Source organism: Onychomys torridus, chromosome 15, assembly GCF_903995425.1.
Source record: "Onychomys torridus chromosome 15, mOncTor1.1, whole genome shotgun sequence".
NCBI lineage: Eukaryota > Metazoa > Chordata > Mammalia > Rodentia > Cricetidae > Onychomys > Onychomys torridus.
This window is the reverse complement of record NC_050457.1, coordinates 47,535,747-47,555,854: the sequence shown is the minus strand read 5'-3', so window position 1 is coordinate 47,555,854 and position 20,108 is coordinate 47,535,747. Positions and strand designations below refer to the sequence as shown.

At 41.0% G+C, this 20,108-nt stretch overlaps 1 protein-coding gene and 1 non-coding gene across 4 annotated transcripts in view; one reads left to right on the top strand and one right to left on the bottom strand.

The window, feature by feature from the left end:
• Wdr70 (WD repeat domain 70) overlaps positions 1 to 20,108 on the top strand; it is a 269,544-nt gene that overhangs the window by 48,519 nt on the left and 200,917 nt on the right. For all 3 annotated transcript variants that reach the window (XM_036207244.1, XM_036207243.1, XM_036207245.1), the window contains 2 exons: positions 4,045 to 4,104; positions 8,403 to 8,536. In XM_036207244.1, coding sequence (XP_036063137.1) covers positions 4,045 to 4,104; positions 8,403 to 8,536 — 194 coding nt within the window. The remainder of the gene's footprint in view (positions 1 to 4,044; positions 4,105 to 8,402; positions 8,537 to 20,108) is intronic.
• On the bottom strand, positions 16,943 to 17,051 carry LOC118596604. Its single transcript, XR_004946714.1, has one exon. It is a non-coding gene; the product is annotated as a U6 spliceosomal RNA (small nuclear RNA).

The window sequence follows — 20,108 nt, the reverse complement described above, 5'->3', positions numbered from 1 at the left end:
TGCTCAGGTTAGCCTGGATGTGCTTACTGTTGTTATCTGAGACAGACCAAAGAGCCTGGGAAATACCCTTCAGGCAGTAGTAAAGCGATCCAAGACAAGAGGAGTATCTCCTTTTTCCATTACCATTGTAGCTTTTGTTAGGAGTTCTTGTTATAAATTACTTTGCTAAAGTCGTTTAGTCTCTGATGTTGGTCCCTGGCAGCAAAATCTTGAAAATATTTTATTGTAATTGTGAATTTCACACCAAGCCATATTTCAAAGTCATTAGAAAAAAGTTCTGGAAAAAAGTACACCCACTAAGTGATATGTTCCAAAAAGATGGATTGCTACTATTTTAGATCATTAAGTTCTGCCAATTATATGGGCTTTTTATAAGTTATGCCCTCCACGATTTCCAGTAAAACTTTGGTTTTAAATGTAAACAACACTTTTAATTCACTCCTAATGTAAATATGAAGTTCTGTGGTCTGAGCTTTTTTTTTTTTTTTTTTTTTGCTCAAGTGTTAGAAATTGCCTATATATAGGCACATTCTGTATTGAATTAAACGAAATAATTCTCATACCAGCTTTTTCTTTTTGCGATGGTATTTCTACTTGCTGAATGATTAAAAAGGAATTAGCTAAGAAATTAAAGGCAGACTGTAATAGTTTCTTTTTTTAAGTAATTAGTTATAAAATGATATGTGGGTTACAATAGATTCCTCTCTAACCGTTGCTTAAACTTACAGTCTGATATAGCAGTGTCCTATATAATTCAGTGGAGGGAGAGCCCAGAACCCATTTGTTGGATCTTTTAATTTTTTTTGAATTTGTGTTGGAATACTTTTGTCTCTGAAATAGTTTGTGTGTAATGCTTATCAGAAACTATGAAGCCTTAAAGTACATTGTTTTTGTTTTGAAATAAACTGAGAATCCCCCAGTTGAACAATTTGTGTTCCACTCCCTTCTGGTTCCTAATCTGTTAGTAATCTGTTGCAGCAGTAGACTACAGCAACATTTCCGATGCAAATAACCTAAAAGAGAACTGCCTTCACCTCTCTGCTGTTGCGGTGTTTTCACTTTTGGGGAACTCTTGTCTACTGCCTCTCATTGGACTGACCTGATGGGATAGTGCCTGCTTCTATTTATGGTCATAACCATCAGTCCCAAAGTTTGACTTAAATGAAAAATTACTGTCTAACCTGAACATCAAGATAGACAGTGGGTTATTTATTCATCCCCAAAACTTCTATGTGTTTTCCATGTTAGTTGTTTTGTGGCATGAGGGTCCAGAGTGAGATAATATAGTGTACATAACTTTAAGAGATTAACATTTTGCAGTTTGGTTAGAGAGCAGTTAGGAGGGGTGAGGTAGCATTACAGTGTCCCATGACATTAGTGCCTGAGGTAAGAAAGATTGCCATGGGATGGCACAGAAATGCTATTTAACCCAGAGTATGAAGAGTTGTGAAATCCTTCCAGTGACATTTGAGTTGAATCTTTAAGGCATCAGAGTTAAACAGGAAGCTAAGCCTAAAAAAAGAGGAAGATGTTACAACCAGAGAGACAGAAGCCTTGGAATGAAGAGTGGCCTTGCTGATTGAGCTCTTCTGTGTGTCACCGTCTGTATGAAGAGCTTTGTACCACACCTTATAGCCAACTACACACTTACCCAGAGCTTCCCAGTGAGGACAGTGTGAGTTACGGCCTGAGTTAGTGACGTGATTAATAAGTGTCAGAACTAGATCCACATACTCTGTGTAGTTTTGCTCCTGTCCTGGATCTTGCTCTGTAGACCAGGCTGGCCTTGAACTCACAGGGATCCGCCTGGCTCTGCCTCCCGAGTGCTGGGACTAAAGGCATGCGCCTCCACTGCCCGGCTTTCCTGGCCTTTTGATCTGGGGCGTTTTCGCTCAGGAAAGGGCAGTTTCAAAATGGAGAGATGGGCAGTCACAATGCTGTTGGAAAGGCAGATGAACAGGCTAAGTCTGGGGCATTCACAATGACTTACTTATTCACTCAGGAAATATTTACTCAGTGCTTCTGTGTGCCCAGACCTGTGCCAGGCACTAGGAGTACACCGACAGCTTCCAAGTGGTAGGGGAGATGGAAGGGAACTGGGTGAAGCCACACTGTGGAAAAAACTTAGTTGTAGAGGAAAAGGTAAACATTAGGCAGCACACATACGTTAAGAGTTTTTGTTTGTTTTGTTGTGTTTGTTCTCAACTGTATGCTCTAATCCCCGTTTGCAACACACAGATACAGAGTCTGGGTTGAAGGGTGCATGAGATAGGCTTACTCTCCTCTTTCCGTGCAGCTTGAAGGCCTAGTGTATGGGAAGTACTTACCTGTTTCTATGCCAAGGAAAAGAGCCATAGTAGGAGAGACATTGAAAGCAGAAAAAACAAAGACTTATATCCCACGTGTTTAGTTAAATAGATAACAAAATAATTCATGAATTTTTGTTGCTGTTTTTGAGACAAGAGTCTTGCTGTATAGCCCAGGCTGTTTTTTTTTTTTTTTAAGTATTTGTTTTATTGTGTGTGTCTGAGTATATTTATATATAAAACGTGTATCTATGAGCCTGCAAAGGTAAAAATGGTGTTGGGTCTCCTGGAACTAGAGTTATAGGAGGTTGTGAGCTGACATGTAGGTGCTGGAAACTGTGTGTGGGTTCTCTACAAGAGCAGTTAAGCCCTTTTAACCATTGTGCACTCTTTCCAGTCCTGCAGTTTGGTTTTTAACCCATGGTGTAACCCAGGCCAGCCTTGAACTCAAGATCTACCCGAGCCTCTCAGTTACTAGAATCACAGGCATAACCAACATGTCTGGTTTGTAGTGGACATAGGATGTTAGTATAATCACCCTGTTTTTAGATAATGACGATTTGATTAAATAATGAAGACTCATAATCAAATATTTATTGTACACTCTTACATCTTATTTATGTATTCTTCTCTGCTCTCTCTCACTTAATCTCTCCACACTTCTGTCATTTTTTATATTAAATTATAATCATAGCTGGAAAGTGGTGGCGCATGCCTTTAATTCCAGAATTATGGAGGCAGATGCAGGCAGATCTGTGTGAGTTCGAAGCCAGCCTGGTCTACATCCAAAGCTACATAGAGAAACCCTGTCTTGAAAAACAAACAGAAAGAATGCTCCAATCATTTATGAGCAGAAATAAAGGAATTGTAATATATCTAGATATGCAGAAGAATGACATCCTCATTTACTTTCCTTTAAAAGAAAAGATTTATTTATTATTTTTATGTGAATGTGTGTGCCTGGGTGAGTGTGTGTGTATCATATTTGTGTAAAGCCCATGGATTCCAGAAGAGGGTGTTGGATCTCCTGGAACTGGAGTTGTAAAGTGGTTGCGGACCGCCATGTGGGTGCTGGGTGCTCTTAACTGCTGAGCCATCTCTCCAGCCCCCCCCCCCAACCTTTTCTTCTAAGGCTTTGTAGTGAAAAAACAAACAAACAAACAAACAAACAAACAAACAAAAACAGATTCTGGTTGTCTTTATTTCACTGTGGCCAGTGGCTCATGTTTGTAATCCCCAGCCATTCATGATGAAGGCAGAAAGTTTGTTAAGTTCAGAGCCTTTCTGGGTTACACAGCAAGTTCAAGGCTAGTCTGAGCAACTTAGAAAAATCCTGCTGAAAAATGAATGAAAGGATTGAGAAAGTGGCTGGTGAGATGGCTCAGCAGGTAAAGGCACTTGTTTCCAAGCGTGATGACTTGAATTCCATCCCAGTGACCCACATGGTAGAAGGAATGGAGGATAAGTTGTATATTGTATATATGTATCACCATGGCATACATATGGACACACACACACACACACACACACACACACACACACACACTAAACAATTAGTAAAAGTTTTTTCAAATTTCAAAGGGAAGAAAATGAAGGGCTGGGAAATAGCTCTGCTCTGTTAGTGTTTGTCTCACTTAGTCTCTGGGCACCAGTAGCACACAGCAGAGCACCCCCTTTAATATGCTGGGTAGGTGCACATTATTTTACTCATTGTTGTAATGGAACTTTCCTGTTTCAGAACCCTGTCCAAAGGATTCCTGATTCGCATGAGATAACACTGAAGCATGGCACTAAAACAGTAAGTTTAAAATGTTTGTGTTCTTTTTTTTAGTAACAGCTTTCCTGGGGCAGTCAGCTGATAAGGTATATTAACAAGCCTGAGACCCTTCTAAGGCCAGCCGATGTCATGAAGGGTGCAGACATCATGGAAGTAGAAAGATGACTTTCACAGTCAATCAAAATAGCCACGCCTTTCATTTTCATGGGGACTACTTACTGTCAGTGTTATTGTTGGCATTAAGAACCTCTTTTCCTGGGATACAGAAAAATTATAAAGTGACACTCAAATAATAGTTTTGTTTTTAGTAGCTTGGGAAAATTTTCCATTGTCCTCAGCTTTATTCCCATATCAGAGAAAGGCATGAATTTCTTCACTTTGCAGATGAATGCTGAGATAAGAAATATACTTTAAGTAGTTTCTGTGTTGCTCTAAGATTATGTTAATGATACTGTAATTTCATATTATTTACCTACTTATGTCACTTAAAGCCTAATAATAGAAATACTTGCTATGTAGCTGAAATCACTTTGTGTTATTGCAAAATTACTAAAAATGGTGGCTGAGTAAGCAAAGTGTGTACATGCAATGAAAGTGTTAGAAACACTTTCCCGTTTCACTGGAACTACCATTTATTTTTAGATGTATGGCACATAAGAAGAAAACATTCAACACAGATAGATCCAGAGATGGGAAAAGTAATAGGAATCCTAAAGTAGTATCACTCATGACACAGAAACTTTTCACTTGTAAAGATTGTTTTCATACACGTATTTGTTAAGTATAAGCAGTGTAATGTCATTTTAAATGAAATGAAATATCCTCATTTCTGGTGGTTAATATCAATAGACACAAATGTTACATTAAAAAATACTTTGTGATCTGAATCTAAATGGTCTGGGCAGAGTTTTAGGAGTCAGAAGTTTCCCCCAAATGTTTGAGAACCTCTGCCTGTATTTTCTTCTTATTAACATATGCTTAAAAAATACCATGGGGCTGGAAAGATGCCTCAGGAGACCTGGGTTCAATTCCCGCACCCGCATGGCAGCTCACAGCCTCTGTCACTCCAGTTCTAGTGGATCCAGCACCCATTTCTGCTCCTCCTTGGGTACCAGGTGTGCATGTGGGTCCTATGGACGTGTAGCCAGTGCTTTCAGCTGCTGACCCATCTCTCCAGTCCCAGATCGTGAATTCTTTCTTTCAGTCCCAGTATTAGTAACTCTTTTATGCTAATCTACTCCAATAAAGGTTTTTCATTTTCATTGAAAAATTCACAAGACCAACTTTTCTAGTTCTGTGACTTTTTCTGTGTTTACAAAGCGCTGTTTCACTTTCCACTCCCATGGTGGCTTGAAAGAAAATGGCCCCCAAAGAGACTGGCACTATTAGGAGGTGTGGCCTTGTTGGAGGAAGTGTGTCACTGTGGGGTGGACTTTGAGGTCTCTTTTGCTCAGGCTTCCCTCAGTGTGATGTCAGTTGACTTCCTGTTGCCTGCTAGGTGTACCACCCTCAGCTTCAGAACCATGGCAGCATGTATGCCACCATGCCCCCATTATGATGGCAATGGACTGAGCCTCTTAAATTGTAGTTAAATGTTTTCTTTATGAGAGTTGCTGTGGGGGTTGGGGATTTAGCTCAGTGGTAGAGCGCTTGCCTAAGCGCAAGACCCTGGGTTTGGTCCTCAGCTCCAGCGCAAAATAGAAAAAAAAAAGAAAAAAGAGTTGCTGTGGTAGCTGGACAGTGGTGGCACACGCCTTTAATCTCAGCACCGGGGAGGCAGAGGCAGGTGGATCTCTGTGAGTTCGAGGCCAGCCTGGGCTACAGAGTGAGTTCCAGGAAAGGCGCAAAGCTACACAGAGAAACCCTTTCTCAAAAAAACAAAACAAAGCAAAACAAAAAACAAAACAAACAAACAAAAAACCAAAACCAAAATAAACACACACACAAAAAAAGAGTTGCTGTGGTTATGGTGTCTCCTCACAGCAATAGAAAACCCTAACTAAGACACCTGAACTTTCTGATTCCATTGGATTTACTTGCTTTTCTTTTGATAGGTTTTAAGAGTGGAAGGTTAGGCTATAGCTTTCAGATTTTCTTTTTTTCCAGTGTTATACATTTCTCTATAAGCATGTATTTTTAAATAATTGCTTCAATAAACTGCTGATGGTGGTAGCAAAAGTGGATGTTTTTGGTCACCTCACAGAAAGACTGAAATATTTAAAAGTGGGTGTTTTGTAGGGGTTTCTTTTAAAGTTTGAATTAAAAATATAAGATCAATGGTTTATATTGAGTTGAAAAATTCTTTATTAAATGTTCCTTGAGCATGATTTTTAACCAATTTAAATTAAAACTGTATTTTAAATATTTTTCTATAATAATAAGAAAACTTGTCAAGTATTCAAACATTTATACAGTTAGCATGCTGCCAGGTCAAATAAATCGGCTGATTCTGGATTGACATCTAAAGCTTAAGACTGAGCAAGTGGTGAGCGCTCTAAGTGTGAGGGAGCGAGCTGCAGGTGAGGATACTAGAGTCCGTTCTCAGCTGGAGCGAAAGATGTTTGGATGTACGTAGACATACGTACATGCGTGCAATAACAGTTAGTGAAGAAAGAGGCCGAGGGACTGAAGGGGACTGGGGAGCGAGAATGGGAGGCTTTGGAGGGAGGAAAGGGAAGGGAGAAATGCTATAATTATATTGTAATCTCAAGAACATAAATAGAAGATGACCTGCGGGCAGGGGTAGGACATGGTCTGTTATTTTATGTAGTAAGCTAAAATAGAAAGCTTAAGATAATTTATTTCTTGGTCAGAAAGGTCTAGATCATTATCCATAATGGTTTGATACCTATTTCTGCATTTTATGTCAATTAAGGTAATTATTTCTTCAATAATATGTTTACAGTAAGCATCTGGAGAATTATACTGATACTTTCGTGAGTCTCTATTTTCTTTCAATGAGATTAAAACACACTGGAGAAATGGTTAAACTTTCTGTGTTCTTCAGCTCTTGGGAACACAGGGATTGAGGATTAGCTTAGTCTGTGGAAGGGGACACATTCTGTAACTGGGGCAGATTACTTTGTCCTGCCTGAGTTTTGTTTTACAGACTTTTCATACCCTTTGGCTTATGTGGAGTAATGTTTATAGCATTGACAGTGATCCTGCTATGTCTGAAGGCTAGCTCTAACAGCATCATTGTGAATCCAGGCATGGTAGTTCATACCTGCAATCCTGGCACACTGGAGACAGGGGCTGGAGGAACATGGTAGGTTGAGTTCCAGTTAGGTCTACCTATTGAGACCTTGTCTTAAAACGAAAAGCCAGGCGGTAGTGGCACAAGCCTTTAATCCCAGCACTCGGGAGACAGAGGCATGTGGATCTTTGTGAGTTTGAGGTCAGCCTGGTTTACAGAGCTAGTTTCAGGAAAGTCAAGGCTATACTGAGAAATCCTGTCTCGAAAAACAAAAACAAAAACAAAACCCCCCCAAACAATACAAAACTCCCAAGTACCCCCAAAACCAATCCCCAATCCCTAAAACAAGAAAATGGCTCATCTAGAACAAAACACCATAGCTACCTTAAAAAAAGTCTCAATAACAAACCTTCATCATTTTGTCATTTTTACCCTGCCTAGAATTTTTCTCTTTTTGTTGTTCTTTGAGACAGTGATAGGGTCTCATTATGTAGCTCTGGCTGACCAGGAACTCATAGAGGTCTGCTTGCCTCTGCCTCCTGAGAGCTGGAAATAAAGATGTGTGCACCACACACACCCATCTGAGTTATATAAGCTTTGAGAGAGAGGGGGAGAATGAGAATGAATGAATTGGTTTACGTGGTCTGCACATGTACAGATATATGTACACATAGAAGCCAGGGACTGACATCAGCAACTTCCTTAGTTGCTCTTTATCTTCTCTTACTAAACCTGGAACCATCGATTTGGCTAGGGTGGTTGGCCAATAAACTCCAGGAATCTGCCTGTTTCCAACACACATGTACATGTACGCATGCGCAGGCAGCACACACACACACACACACACACACACACACACACACACACACACACACGCATGCATGCATCACACAAACACCAACATCAACCCCATAAATATTTTTCTTTATTTTGAGATGAATACTACTTACAATAAAGTCAAATAACATGGAGGATGCTGTCCATCACTGCTTTCGAAGTCGCACTAGCAGATGGTGCATGTGTGCAGTGCCTCTCTGATAGTGGTGGGACTGGGGACTGGAAATAGGGTTGGAATAATAACTTGCCTTCCACCGCCGTTCATTTGTTTGCTTGTTTTGAACAGGTTTCTGCTTTGGGTTTGGATCCCTCAGGTGCCCGCTTGGTCACTGGAGGATATGACTACGATGTTAAATTTTGGGATTTTGCTGGAATGGATGCTTCTTTCAAGGCTTTTCGATCCCTCCAGCCTTGTGAGTGGTATGTATTAATAGCTCTGTATTTGGTTTTTATTTTCTTTTCATTTTTGGAGATAATAATGCTGTTGTCATTTGAATTTCATTATTAAATGAGAATAAAACCATACATTTCTTTTCCTTAGCTTGCTTCACGCGCGCGTGCGCACACACACACACACACACACACACACACACACACATATGGAGGTGTGTGTGTGTGTGTGTGTGTGTGTGTTATGTATGTAGATGCATGTGCCATGGTGTACATGTGGAGAACAAAGACAACTTTCATCTTGTGGGTGCTGGGGATCTAGCATAGACCTTCAGGCTTGGCAATAGGCACCTTTACCCACTGAGCCATCTTCTGGACCTTGGCCTCTGTTTTTTTTTTTTTTTTTTTTTTTTTTTTTTTTTTTTTTTTTCTGAGACAGGGTCTCTCTGTAGCTTTGGAGCCTGTCCTGGAACTCGCTTTGTAGACCAGACTGTCCTCGAACTCACAGAGATCCACCTGCCTCTGCCTCCCGAGTGCTGGGATTACAGGCTTGCGCCACCACTGCCCGGCTTAGCCTCTATTTTAAAGGCATTTTCTATCAATTTTTAAAAACATGCTTCTATTTAGAACTTGTTCCTTGCTTTACTTTTAAATATTCCAGTAAATAATGCTGTCTAATATGGTGGTGTTTTGGTTTTTAGAGACAGAGTCTTTCCATGTAGCTAGCCCTGGCTGTCTTGGAACTCACTATGTAGACCAGGCTGGCCTTGAACTCACAGAAATCCCCCTGCCTTTGCCTCCTGGGTGCTGAGATTAAAGTATGTACCACCACTGCCCAGCTTATTATGTGTTTTTGTTTATTGCATACATTAAGCCAGTATTGAAGCACTGGTCCATACTGCTTGGTTGGTCAGTTAGCATTGTACCAAAAGGGCTTGACATGGTGCTTCCATTAGCGGCTTTCTTTTCTGACTATAAATGGACTTGTAGCATTTTGCCTCCTTGTGGTATTATGTTACCCCTTTGTCTGCTAGCCAGTATTTTTTAGACAAGAGTAAAGGCTTGATTACACTTCATACTATAGTACACTGAATGTCATGTATTGTCATATTGCTTTACTGTTAGTGGCTAGAAAATTAAGATAGATTCCTAAATTAAATTGGTATTACTGATACAAATGAAGGCATCTATTTGTTTTAAGTGATTTTTTTGTTGTTTTTGTTTGTTTGCTTGTTTTGGTTTCTTTGTGTAGCCCTGGCTGTCCTGGAACTCGCTTTGTAGACCAGGCTGGCCTGGTCTAACAGAGATCTGCCTTCCTCTGCCTTCTGAGTATTGGGATTAAAGGTATGCACCACCATGTCTGGCTCAAATGTAATGCAGGCAGACCACACATAAACTTTTTAAAAAATGATTTATTTATTTATTCTTTGAAAAATAATTTTTATACTTCACTTAACAGAAACTTTGTGGGAAAAAAATAGGTAATATGTAAATAACTATTATTTTTCCTTCTTTTTTTTTTTTTTTTTTTTTTTTGCCGGAGCTGAGGACCGAACCCAGGGCCTTGTGCTTGCTAGGCAAGTGCTCTACCACTGAGCTAAACCCGCAACCCCAACTATTACTTTTCTTGATGAACTTACTATCCATTGGTGTTTGGTGTCTGGATTATTGGTCTCATTGAAGGTCACAAAGTGATGATTTTCTAAATCTGTCATTTTGCCTATAACTTAGCAGCACTCCCTTTTTCTCATTAAGAAATTTTCTATTAATTTTACACACCAACCACAGATCCTCCTCTCCCTCCTCCTCCTACCTCTCAGCCTTCCCCCCCCAACCCACCCTCTATTCTCACCTCCTCCAAGGCAAGGCCTCCCCTGGGGAGTCAGCAGAGCCTGGCACCTTCAGTTGAGGCAGGTCCAAGCCCCTGTCCCTGCATCAAGGCTGTGTTAGGTGTCCCACCATAGGCACTGGGCTCCAAAAAGCCCGCACATGCACCAGCAATGTGTCCTGATCCCACTGCCAGGGGCCCCTTAAACAGGTCAAGCTACACAACTGTCTCACCCGTGCAGAGGGCCTAGTCTGGTCCCATGGAGGCTCCACAGCTGTTGGTCCACAGTTCATGAGTTCCTACCAGTTTGGTTTGGTCGTCTCTACATTTCCCTGTCATGATCTTGACGCCCTTTTGCTCATAGAATCCCTCTTCTGTCTCTTCAATTGGACTTCTGGAGCTTGGCCTGGTGCTTGGCTGTGGATCTCTGCATCTGTTTTCATCAGTTACTAGATGAAGATTCTATGATGACATGGTATTCACCAAACTGATTACTGGAGTAGGCCAGTTCAGGCACCCTCCACTATTTTAGTAGTCTAAGGTGGGGTCATCCTTGTGGATTCCTAGCAAATTCCCTAGCACCCTGTTTCTCCCTATATCCATGATGTCTTCCTCTATCAAGATTTTCTCTTTCTTTATTCTCCCACACCAACCCTATTTCAGCTCGACCCTCTCATTCCCTTATGTTCTCATCCCCCACTGCCTACACTCAATTGTCCCCCCTCACCCCCAGTTTACTCATAGAGATCTCATCTATTTCCCTTTCTCAGGGCAATCCATGCGTCCCTCTTAGGGTCCTCCTTGTTAGCTAGCTTCTCTGGAGCTGTGGGTTGTAGTCTGGTTATCCTTTGCTTTACTTCTAGTATCCACTTATGAGTGAGTACATACCATGTTTGTCCTTCTGAGTCTGGGTTACCTCACTCAGTTCCATCCGTTTGCCAGCAAATTTCATGATGTCATTGTTTTTGTGAGGAGTACTCCGTTGTGTATATGTACCATATTTTCTTAATCCATTCTCCAGTTGAGGGGCATCTAGGTTGCTTCCAGGTTCTGGTGTGGCACTCTTTTTAAAAGAAGAGGTTTTCTCACTTACTGATACTGTTTGGCTGAAGCACAGTTCTTACTTATATCAGAGGCAGTGGAAGTGCTTGATTATTTCACTATATCCACTCCAGCCCAACGGTAGTGGTAACAATGAGTTATTACTCTTATTGATTGTGGTGGTGTGAATGGGAATGGCCTCATAGGCTCCTGTGTTTGAGTATTTGGTCTTCAGATGGTGGAACTGTTTGGGAAGGATTAGAAATGTGGCCTTGTTGGAGTGGTGTGTCACTGGGGATGGATGTGAGAGTTCAAAGCCCACGTCATTCCCAGTCAGCACTCTCTGCCCCTTGCTTGTGGATTAAGATGTACTCTCTCAGCTGTTCCTGCTGCTGTGCATTTGCTCTGACATCTCGTACTCCAACCCTCTGAAACCATTAGCTCAACTAAACATTTTTCTTTTATAATTTGCTTTGGTCATGGTGTTTTGTCACAGCTATAGAAAAGTAACTACATCGGCACAGCTGTTTTTCCTTTTCTTTGACTTTCTATACTTTTAGTACTTAATTTCAAACATTTTCATGAGTTTCAGTTAGTTGCATCCGTTTTGGATTGAAATTGTCCAGATTTGTCCACTGGGAGCCCTCACTAACTATAATTTGACATAAATTTATATGTCTTTAAAAGCTGATTTAGTTTCTGAGATAGCACAATGTAGACTTGCTGATATATTTCTTTCTGAGTCTTGGAATTAGTGTTTCTCTAAGAAGCTCAATTTTCTTTTTGCAGCAATGGTATTTAGAGACCAAATATGATTTATGGAATGCTTATTGACACTGAAGCATAGTTTTTCTTGACCCTTTGACTGGAAAGAGGTAGAAAACACACACACACACACACACACACACACACACACACACACATACACACATGCATGCATGCTTATATATGCTTAAATGACAAGGTCTTGCTGATTTTTAAAAATTTTTAATAAACTTAATTTCAGAAATTTTATTTATAAAAAAGTGAGAAAGATGAAATTAAACTTATTAATTGAGGATAATACTATTAAATGAGATAGAGATTCTCAATGTTTGTTGTCCTGGTGTATCACTGGCTTTAGGTAGACTAAGCTAGAAAATTCATGTTACTATATTAATCTATGCATGTCATACATCAGTAACTTTTGTATCTGCCTGAATCTGTATGAAGCTAATGAGTCATAAGGTGCCTCTCATTCTAACCCAGTATCACTTGGGTTTATTCTGTCTTTACCTCTGTCTTGCATCTCCTCTTTTGAACACACCCACAGGGCAAGTAGTCTAATGATCTGTTCTTGATATCTAGTTAGCCAGCAAATAGAACCTCTTGTGCTATGGAAAGTATTATATTCCCCACCCACTGTGACAGTCACTGCACATAACCAGTGAATATTGGAAATATTGGTACCAAGGTAAGCTTGTGTGTGTGTAGGAGCCCACGGAGGCCAGAAGAGGGGGTCACAGATATCCTGGAGCCGGAGCTACAGGAGTTGTGAACACTCTGACATGAATACTGAGAGCAATATGTGTTCTTGTCTGCTGAGCCATCTCTTCAGCACCTAATGCATTTTTAAATTTGATGAAGATGCATTAATATCTCATTTAGTTAATAATAGTTGAATATTGTGGTAGGACTTTGGCATGTCATTAAAGCCTTTTGGTGTTGTGAATCTGTTCTTTAAAATTCCTCAATGCACCTAAAAATGTGGTTTGGCTTGGTGTTTTCTGACACTATAGAAACCTGCTGTTGTACCACACATCTCTGACTTCTTTGGCTTGTTCCCAGCACTAGATAATACATGTTGAATAGGTAAGCCTTCTATGTCTGCAGGTTCCATATCCACAGATTCAGTCAACTGCAAATACAAAAAAATAATTGAAAACCATTCAGTGTTCAGTGAGTCGTTCCTTCCTGGGAATTGAGGGGTGATTACACTGTAACAGTACAGTCTTATTCTTTGGAAATTAAGAAGTGATGTAAGTAACTACTTGTTTCAAGTCTCTACTAGGTACTTTTATTCATATTGTTATTATTTAATTTTGAATGAATGTTATTATAGATATATATGTATTTGCCTGCATGTATGTGCATAAAGCAAGTGTGTGTTTGGTGCCTATAGAGGCCAGAGAGGGTGTGAGATCTCCTCGAATTGGAGTTACAGGTGGTTTTTAGTTGCTCATGTGGGTGCTGGGAACCAAGTCCAAGTCTTCAAAAGACTTATTTATTTATTATGTATGGAGTGTTCTATCTGCACATATCCCCGCAGGCCAGAAGAGGGCACCAGATTTCATTACAGATGGTTGTGAGCCACCATGTGGTTGCTGGGAATTGAACTCGGGACCTTTGGAAGAGCAAGCAGCGCTCTTAACCTCTGAGCCATCATCTATCCAGCCCTCTAAGCCACTTTTCTATCTCCAGCATATAATATTATCTTTAAACCCTTATGTCAGTCCTATAAGTTAAATATTATTCTCTTAACATTTAAAAATTAAAAAAATATTATATCTGGGTGTTTTGCCTGCATGTGCACCACATGAGCACAGTGGCTGCAGAGGCCAGAAGAGGCATCAGATCCTCTGGAACTGGCATTACAGAGGGTTGTAAGGAGCCATGTAGATGCTGGGAATTGAACCCAGGTCTTCTGGAAGAGCAGAGTGCTTAACCACTGGGCCATCTCTCCATTACCAGTATGAAATATGTCTTTGAAACCCTGTCCCAATCCTGTAAGTTAATATTTCCCTTATTTGATGGAGGAAGTCAGTACTCAGCAGAATTACCCAGGCAGCAGCATGTGAGTGGTGTGGCTCAGAAACAGCTTTGTCTAGTCTGCCATCTGTTCCCATCTGTGGATTTTCTATAAAATAAGATGACGGGACGCAGAAGGGCTTGCTCATCATCATACAGCTAGTTAGCAGCGCAAGGAGTTGGATCTCTAGACTTCTGACTCACATTCCGGTGCACTTTTCACTACAGCCGGACACCTTGGCTCATGAGCCCCAAGTGACAGCCCCAGACAGCTGTGTTTATCTGTCTTGCATGTCCCAGCTTGTTCTGCTAGCCAAGCAAAAAGTACTTAAAAGGATCCTCAGTCTTCACCTTCCCACTCCCCTCACTTACACTCATATTCTCCCACTTTGCCCCATGAATAACTTCACAGAAAGAATTGTGCAATGCTGCTAAGCCATCCTCTGGTGTCAGAGAGTTACTCCCCGAGAGGACACTCACTCCTCATGACTCTAGCTTACTGTCAGATTGGCTTTCTCTCTCTCCTCTTTGATCGGAATCTTGGTTGTATAGGCAGGAATTTGAGGAGCAGATGTTCTACCCCTTGAACCAGCCCTTTAATTCTCCTTAGGACTGTGTCCAATGACTCCTAATCCTGCCCTTTTAACTCGGTGGCTGGCAGAATTAAGAGCAAAGTGGGGCAGCAATGATGAGGTTGGTACTGGACATTTTCTTTTTAGCATGGGCAAAGTAGACTACAGAGAGCACATGAAAAAAAATGGGAGCGTTTTCCTTTCTAGCTAAAAAGCAAAATGATACTGGTGTGGGATTGCTGAAAACTTAGGCCTCCCTCTGAATGTAAACGGCACGTTGGCAGAGTGGTCAGCCAGAGAGATGGAGCCATTGCCTGTCTCTACTCCCACTCCTTAAGTTTTGCTGTTTTTAAGACTTTGACTTCCCTTTGAAAACAACAATTAATCATCAGAAAACAGTGATAACACATAGGACTGGACTGAAGAAAACTAGTACTTCCTGATGGGAATGACAGAGATTTGTCCCATTCAGGAATAAGTTTTCCCAGTTTCACTTTAGAGACCTTTGTTGAGCAGTCTCAAGTGTCTAATTATCAAATATCTGATGTATTTTGTTTATATATAAAAAAACCAGTTGGTCTAAATAGACTATAATTTTCTCAGTTCCTGATTGATTGCCTAAATTTGATCTGTCAGAGTCTTATTAGGATATAGAAATCTGATGTAATTTGACCAGAAACACTTTAATAAGAATTGCTGACTATAATCAGACTTTAGAAAAATGAAAGACTGATGGTAAAAAGAGAAGTGTAAAGAATATGCACAGCATATACAGGAAATACCCCCTGTCCTTGGGGCTGACATCTAGCATTCAAGGAGGAGCCTCTGGGGTTGAGATCCAGACCCTTTTTGAAAGGGCATGGCTGTGGATAACTGAATGAAGAAAAGTGGCTGTGTGTCTGTGATGGTAGAACTTTCCAGAAACTGGTCTTGCTCTGCTCTAAGACTGAGGGAACTGCTGTTGACAAATGTGCACGCCAGGAACCTGACACGGAGAAACTGCATGTGTTTCTGGAGCCAGACACTGGAAAGCCATGTCAAGAGGAGCACACTAGACACTCCCTCCAGTGTCTTTCTAGTATCTTCTAATGAAACTTAACAGTCCTAACAAATGCCAACTGGCAAAGAAAAAGTATTTCCAGGGTCCATTTCCATTTTTATAGAGCAGAGACTGAAGGGTGAGTTTGGAGCTGAGAGAAAATAAGTGAACAAGTCATACATAGTCTCAAACAAGTAATTTTATAGTTTATGGACAGACCTAAATGTTAGGCCAGAGGGTGCCTTCTAGGGAAGTACATTGAAATTTTGCCATCCAGGATGGAACCTCCTTAAGGCTCACATTCCCAGTAGTTTACAAAGGATGCCCTGAGTCCCGAGGTACTTTCTTCCCTTCTGGTTCTGGCATTAGGTTGGCCTTTGCTTCTAGACCTGCCTCCCACAGGTGTTTGGTTTAGATCGTCACTTCCTTACGGACTCTGACATGGTGATGATGAACTTTGAGGTGAAATATCTCTTCTGGTCACACATTGTTTTATTTTTACATGTGTGTATTAGTGTGAGCATGCAGAGGCAGAGGAGGAGGAGGTCGGATGTCCTGCTCTCCTTCTTACTCTTTACAGCAAAGCAGTTTCAAGCAGGTACATGACTTAGCTACCAGATAGAATAATAACTCTCTTGATCTCTGGACAGATAGACATGAATTTTATTTATTCTGTAAATTCTGTTTTCAGAAGATAAAATTATCACAAGTTGCTGGGTGGTGGTGGTGCACACCTTTAATCCCAGCACTTGGGAGGCAGAGGTAGGCAGATCTCTGTGAGTTTGAGGCCAGCCTGGTCTATAGAGTGAGTTTTAGGAAAGGCTCCAAAGGTGCAGAGAAACCCTGTCTTGAAAAGTCAAAACCAAAAAAAAAAAAAAAATCACAAATTAATAGTTGCTTTTAGCATACACACACACACACACATATGTATATATATATACACACACACACACACACACACACACACACACACATTATATACATTACTAAGCTTTGGAGTCATAAATTTAGTAAATGGGACCATGGGACCAAATAGGCTAGAATTGTGTTAAAATCATGTTTATTTTATTTAGAATTTGTCTATTAATATAAAACAAGGTATCTAATGATTTTTTTATGTAAGTACTTACATTCATAAAGGAAACTATTACAAATAGCTTTTTTTTAAACAAACTATAGAATGCTTCACAAATTTGTGTGTCCTCCTTGCGCAGGGGCCATGCTAATCTTCTCTGTATTGTTCCAATTTTTTAGTCTATGTGCTGCCAAAGCGAGCACTACAAATAGCTTTTTAAAATTAATTAAAAAATTTTTTTTGAAACAGGGTCTTTCTAGGTAGCTCTAGTTGGCCTGCAACTTACTGCATTGTAACTTACTGCATGGGCTAGCCTGGTCTTGGACTCACAGAGATCTGCCTGCCTCTGCCACCTGAGTGTTGTGATTAAAGGTATCTGCTGCCATGCCTGGCTTACAAAGAGCTCAGAAAAGTTGTTCACGTTTATATTTGATAGAGAAATTTAATATTTCGGATAATGACTATCCCTCCTTCCTCCGTCTCTGTCTGTCTCTCTCTGTAAAATAACCCTGAGACGGTTTGATGTTGATGCTACCTGTGTATGGGGCATGGGCAGTTTACCAGTAGTTTCCCCATAGCGGTGGGCCCTCAGGGGCCCCCCCGCTGCCACCCATGCTGGAATTTAACTGTCTTCATCTTGTACAGGTCTTACACAGACAACTACAACTGCTGTCGCGAGCTGTTATGTGTGACAGCCACATCATTCCTGGAAGTCGTTGCCTTACAGCTATCCTCTCCATTTGCTGACTTACGTTCTTTCTGCTCCCTCTGTGATGTTTCCTAAGCACTGGACGGGAGGAGGTTGGAATATATGATCAATCTATAGCTGAGCATTTAGAGTTACCCTATTCATCACTTTGACCAATTATGAGTCTCCATATTAACTGCTACCCATTGTACAAAGAATCTTCTCTGACCAAGGCTAAGAGCTGTACAAATCTATGGCTGTTAACATAAGTATTTCAAAGGCAGTTTGACCTCATGCCTGTTCAGCAAACCAATAATAGTAGGTTTTCTCTAGGGCCTATGAACTTTGTAGCCTTGGCTTTTTGACTAGATTTACTCTGCTGGGCATGAGTTCCCTCCTATGGAGCAGGCCTCAGATCCAATCAGAAGGCAGATGGTGACTCCCATAACAGTCATGCCACTATTTTACTAGTAGACACATCTTCCCTGATAGGTTGATCTAGCATTGGGTAAGGCCATTGGTACCTTTTCTTTCCAAACATCTTGCATAGCAAGCATCTTCTGGCACCCTGAAAGTAGCCTGAAGGGAGAGAGTTTCCTGGTTAGTTTGAGATTGATATCTCTGTGTCCAGCAACCTGCAGTAGGGTCTTATGCATGTAGTTATAGTAGACAGCCAAAGACAATGGCAATACCTGTGCTAACAGAATTCTTTATGTACTTGTGTATTAAGTATTTGTTCAATTCTGTGTCTCTCATTCATACTTGCTTTGAGCTTTCTTTACGAAAAGAAGGGTACTGTGGGCATGCTTTTTTCTTTTATTATATGTATATGCATGCATTTCTCTTCAAAATATTTTTATTAAATTTTTTATTTAAATTTTACAGTCTTCCTAGGAAGTCAGAGTATATTTTTAATATATTTTTACTTTAATTAAACTTTACTTACTTTTTTTTTTTTTTCAAACAATGTTTCTCCGTGTGCCCCTGGCTGTCCTGGAACTCTCTTTGTAGACCAGGCTGTTCCTGAACTCACTGCGATCCACCTGTCCCTGCTTCCCTGAGTGCTGGGATTAAAGGTGTGTGCCACCACCATCTGGCAAAACTACTTACATTTTAATTTAATTTTTTGTTAACAGGTGGAGTAATAGGACCATTGTAACATTTACATTTTTACACGTATATTTCTTTAGACTGTGCTTTTATTTGACTTCTGCTGTCTCCCCCTCTGTTCCCTCCTCCTTGATGGTTCACTTCCCTCCTCCAAGTGGGACTCCAGCTCCATTACTTGTTCTTCTTTCCTTTTAGACGCTTGATCTCATGGTCCCCTTTCCATTTCTATGTCATTAATTCATTCAGACACACACACACACACATACACACACAGCTTAAAATAACTAAAAATACAGTAAAGTGAAAGCCCCGCTAACATGCAATACAAAGAAAACAGGATCACAACAGTAAACAAATGAGGCGGGAGAGCTGCTTCCTAGGTCCTTGGAGACTGGAGACTCCAGTTGTACTCCTAGTGGGGGAGGGTCAGCTGACCTTGTGGACTCTTGTTTGTGTGGTTTATCTGCTGCTGAGTCTGTGAACAGCATCTGATGTCCTCCAATACATCTTTACCTTGGCAGCTGTCCTTTGTGTACCATGGCTCCTGCTGGCCTTGCCCAGCATTGCAGTCGGTGTGCTGGGCTGGCTCTTCTGTATTCCAGATTGTACCTCTCCAACGTGTCTAGTGTTTCCTCCAGGTGTGTCCAGAGTAAGGAAAGGAACCACATCACCTAGGTGTTTAGAGGTGGAAGACCTGTCTTCATACTGTTGAGACCTCTTGAGGTCCTAGTCACCATGCTGGGATGCTGCAGCTGGTGTCATGTGTACCCTACAATGCCAGAGTTCTCAGGATCTATAACAGTGAGCAATAGTTAGGTGACTCCCCCACTAGCTTCAGGCTGAGGGCTGTCAAGCTCTCAGGCTCCTCTTGGTTGAAGACATCTCTCATGGTTACTGAGTGCAGGGCCATCTTTGTTTATTTTCCTGCCTGGGTCACTGCCTTAGTTAAGATTTCCATTGCTGTGAAGAGAGAACATGACCACAGCAACTCTTGTAAAGAAAACATTTAATTAGAGTGGCTCACTTCTAGTTTCAGAGGTTCAGTCTATTATCATGGTGGGGAACATGATGGCATGTAGGGAGACGTGGAGCTGGAGTAGTAGCTGGGAGTCCTCCATCTTGCAGGCCAGAGGAAGTCGACTGACACACTGGGTGGTATCCTTAGCATAGGAAACCTCAAAGCCCAACCCCACAGTGACACACTTCCTCTAACAAAGCCACACCTCCTAATAGTGCCACTCTCTTTGAGATTATGGGGGCCAGTTACATTCCAACTACCACAGCCTTGTTTCCTGCTGCCTGCATCAAAGCCTTCTTGGGCTTTCCCTCACCCAGGGCTATGACAGTTCACTTTGAAGCTCCCTTACTTTTGGTGTTTCCTTTCTTTCAGGACATCATCAAAGTAGCTTTTTAAGAATTTTTTTTATTACATTTGTGTGTGTGCATATGGGCCAACACTCAC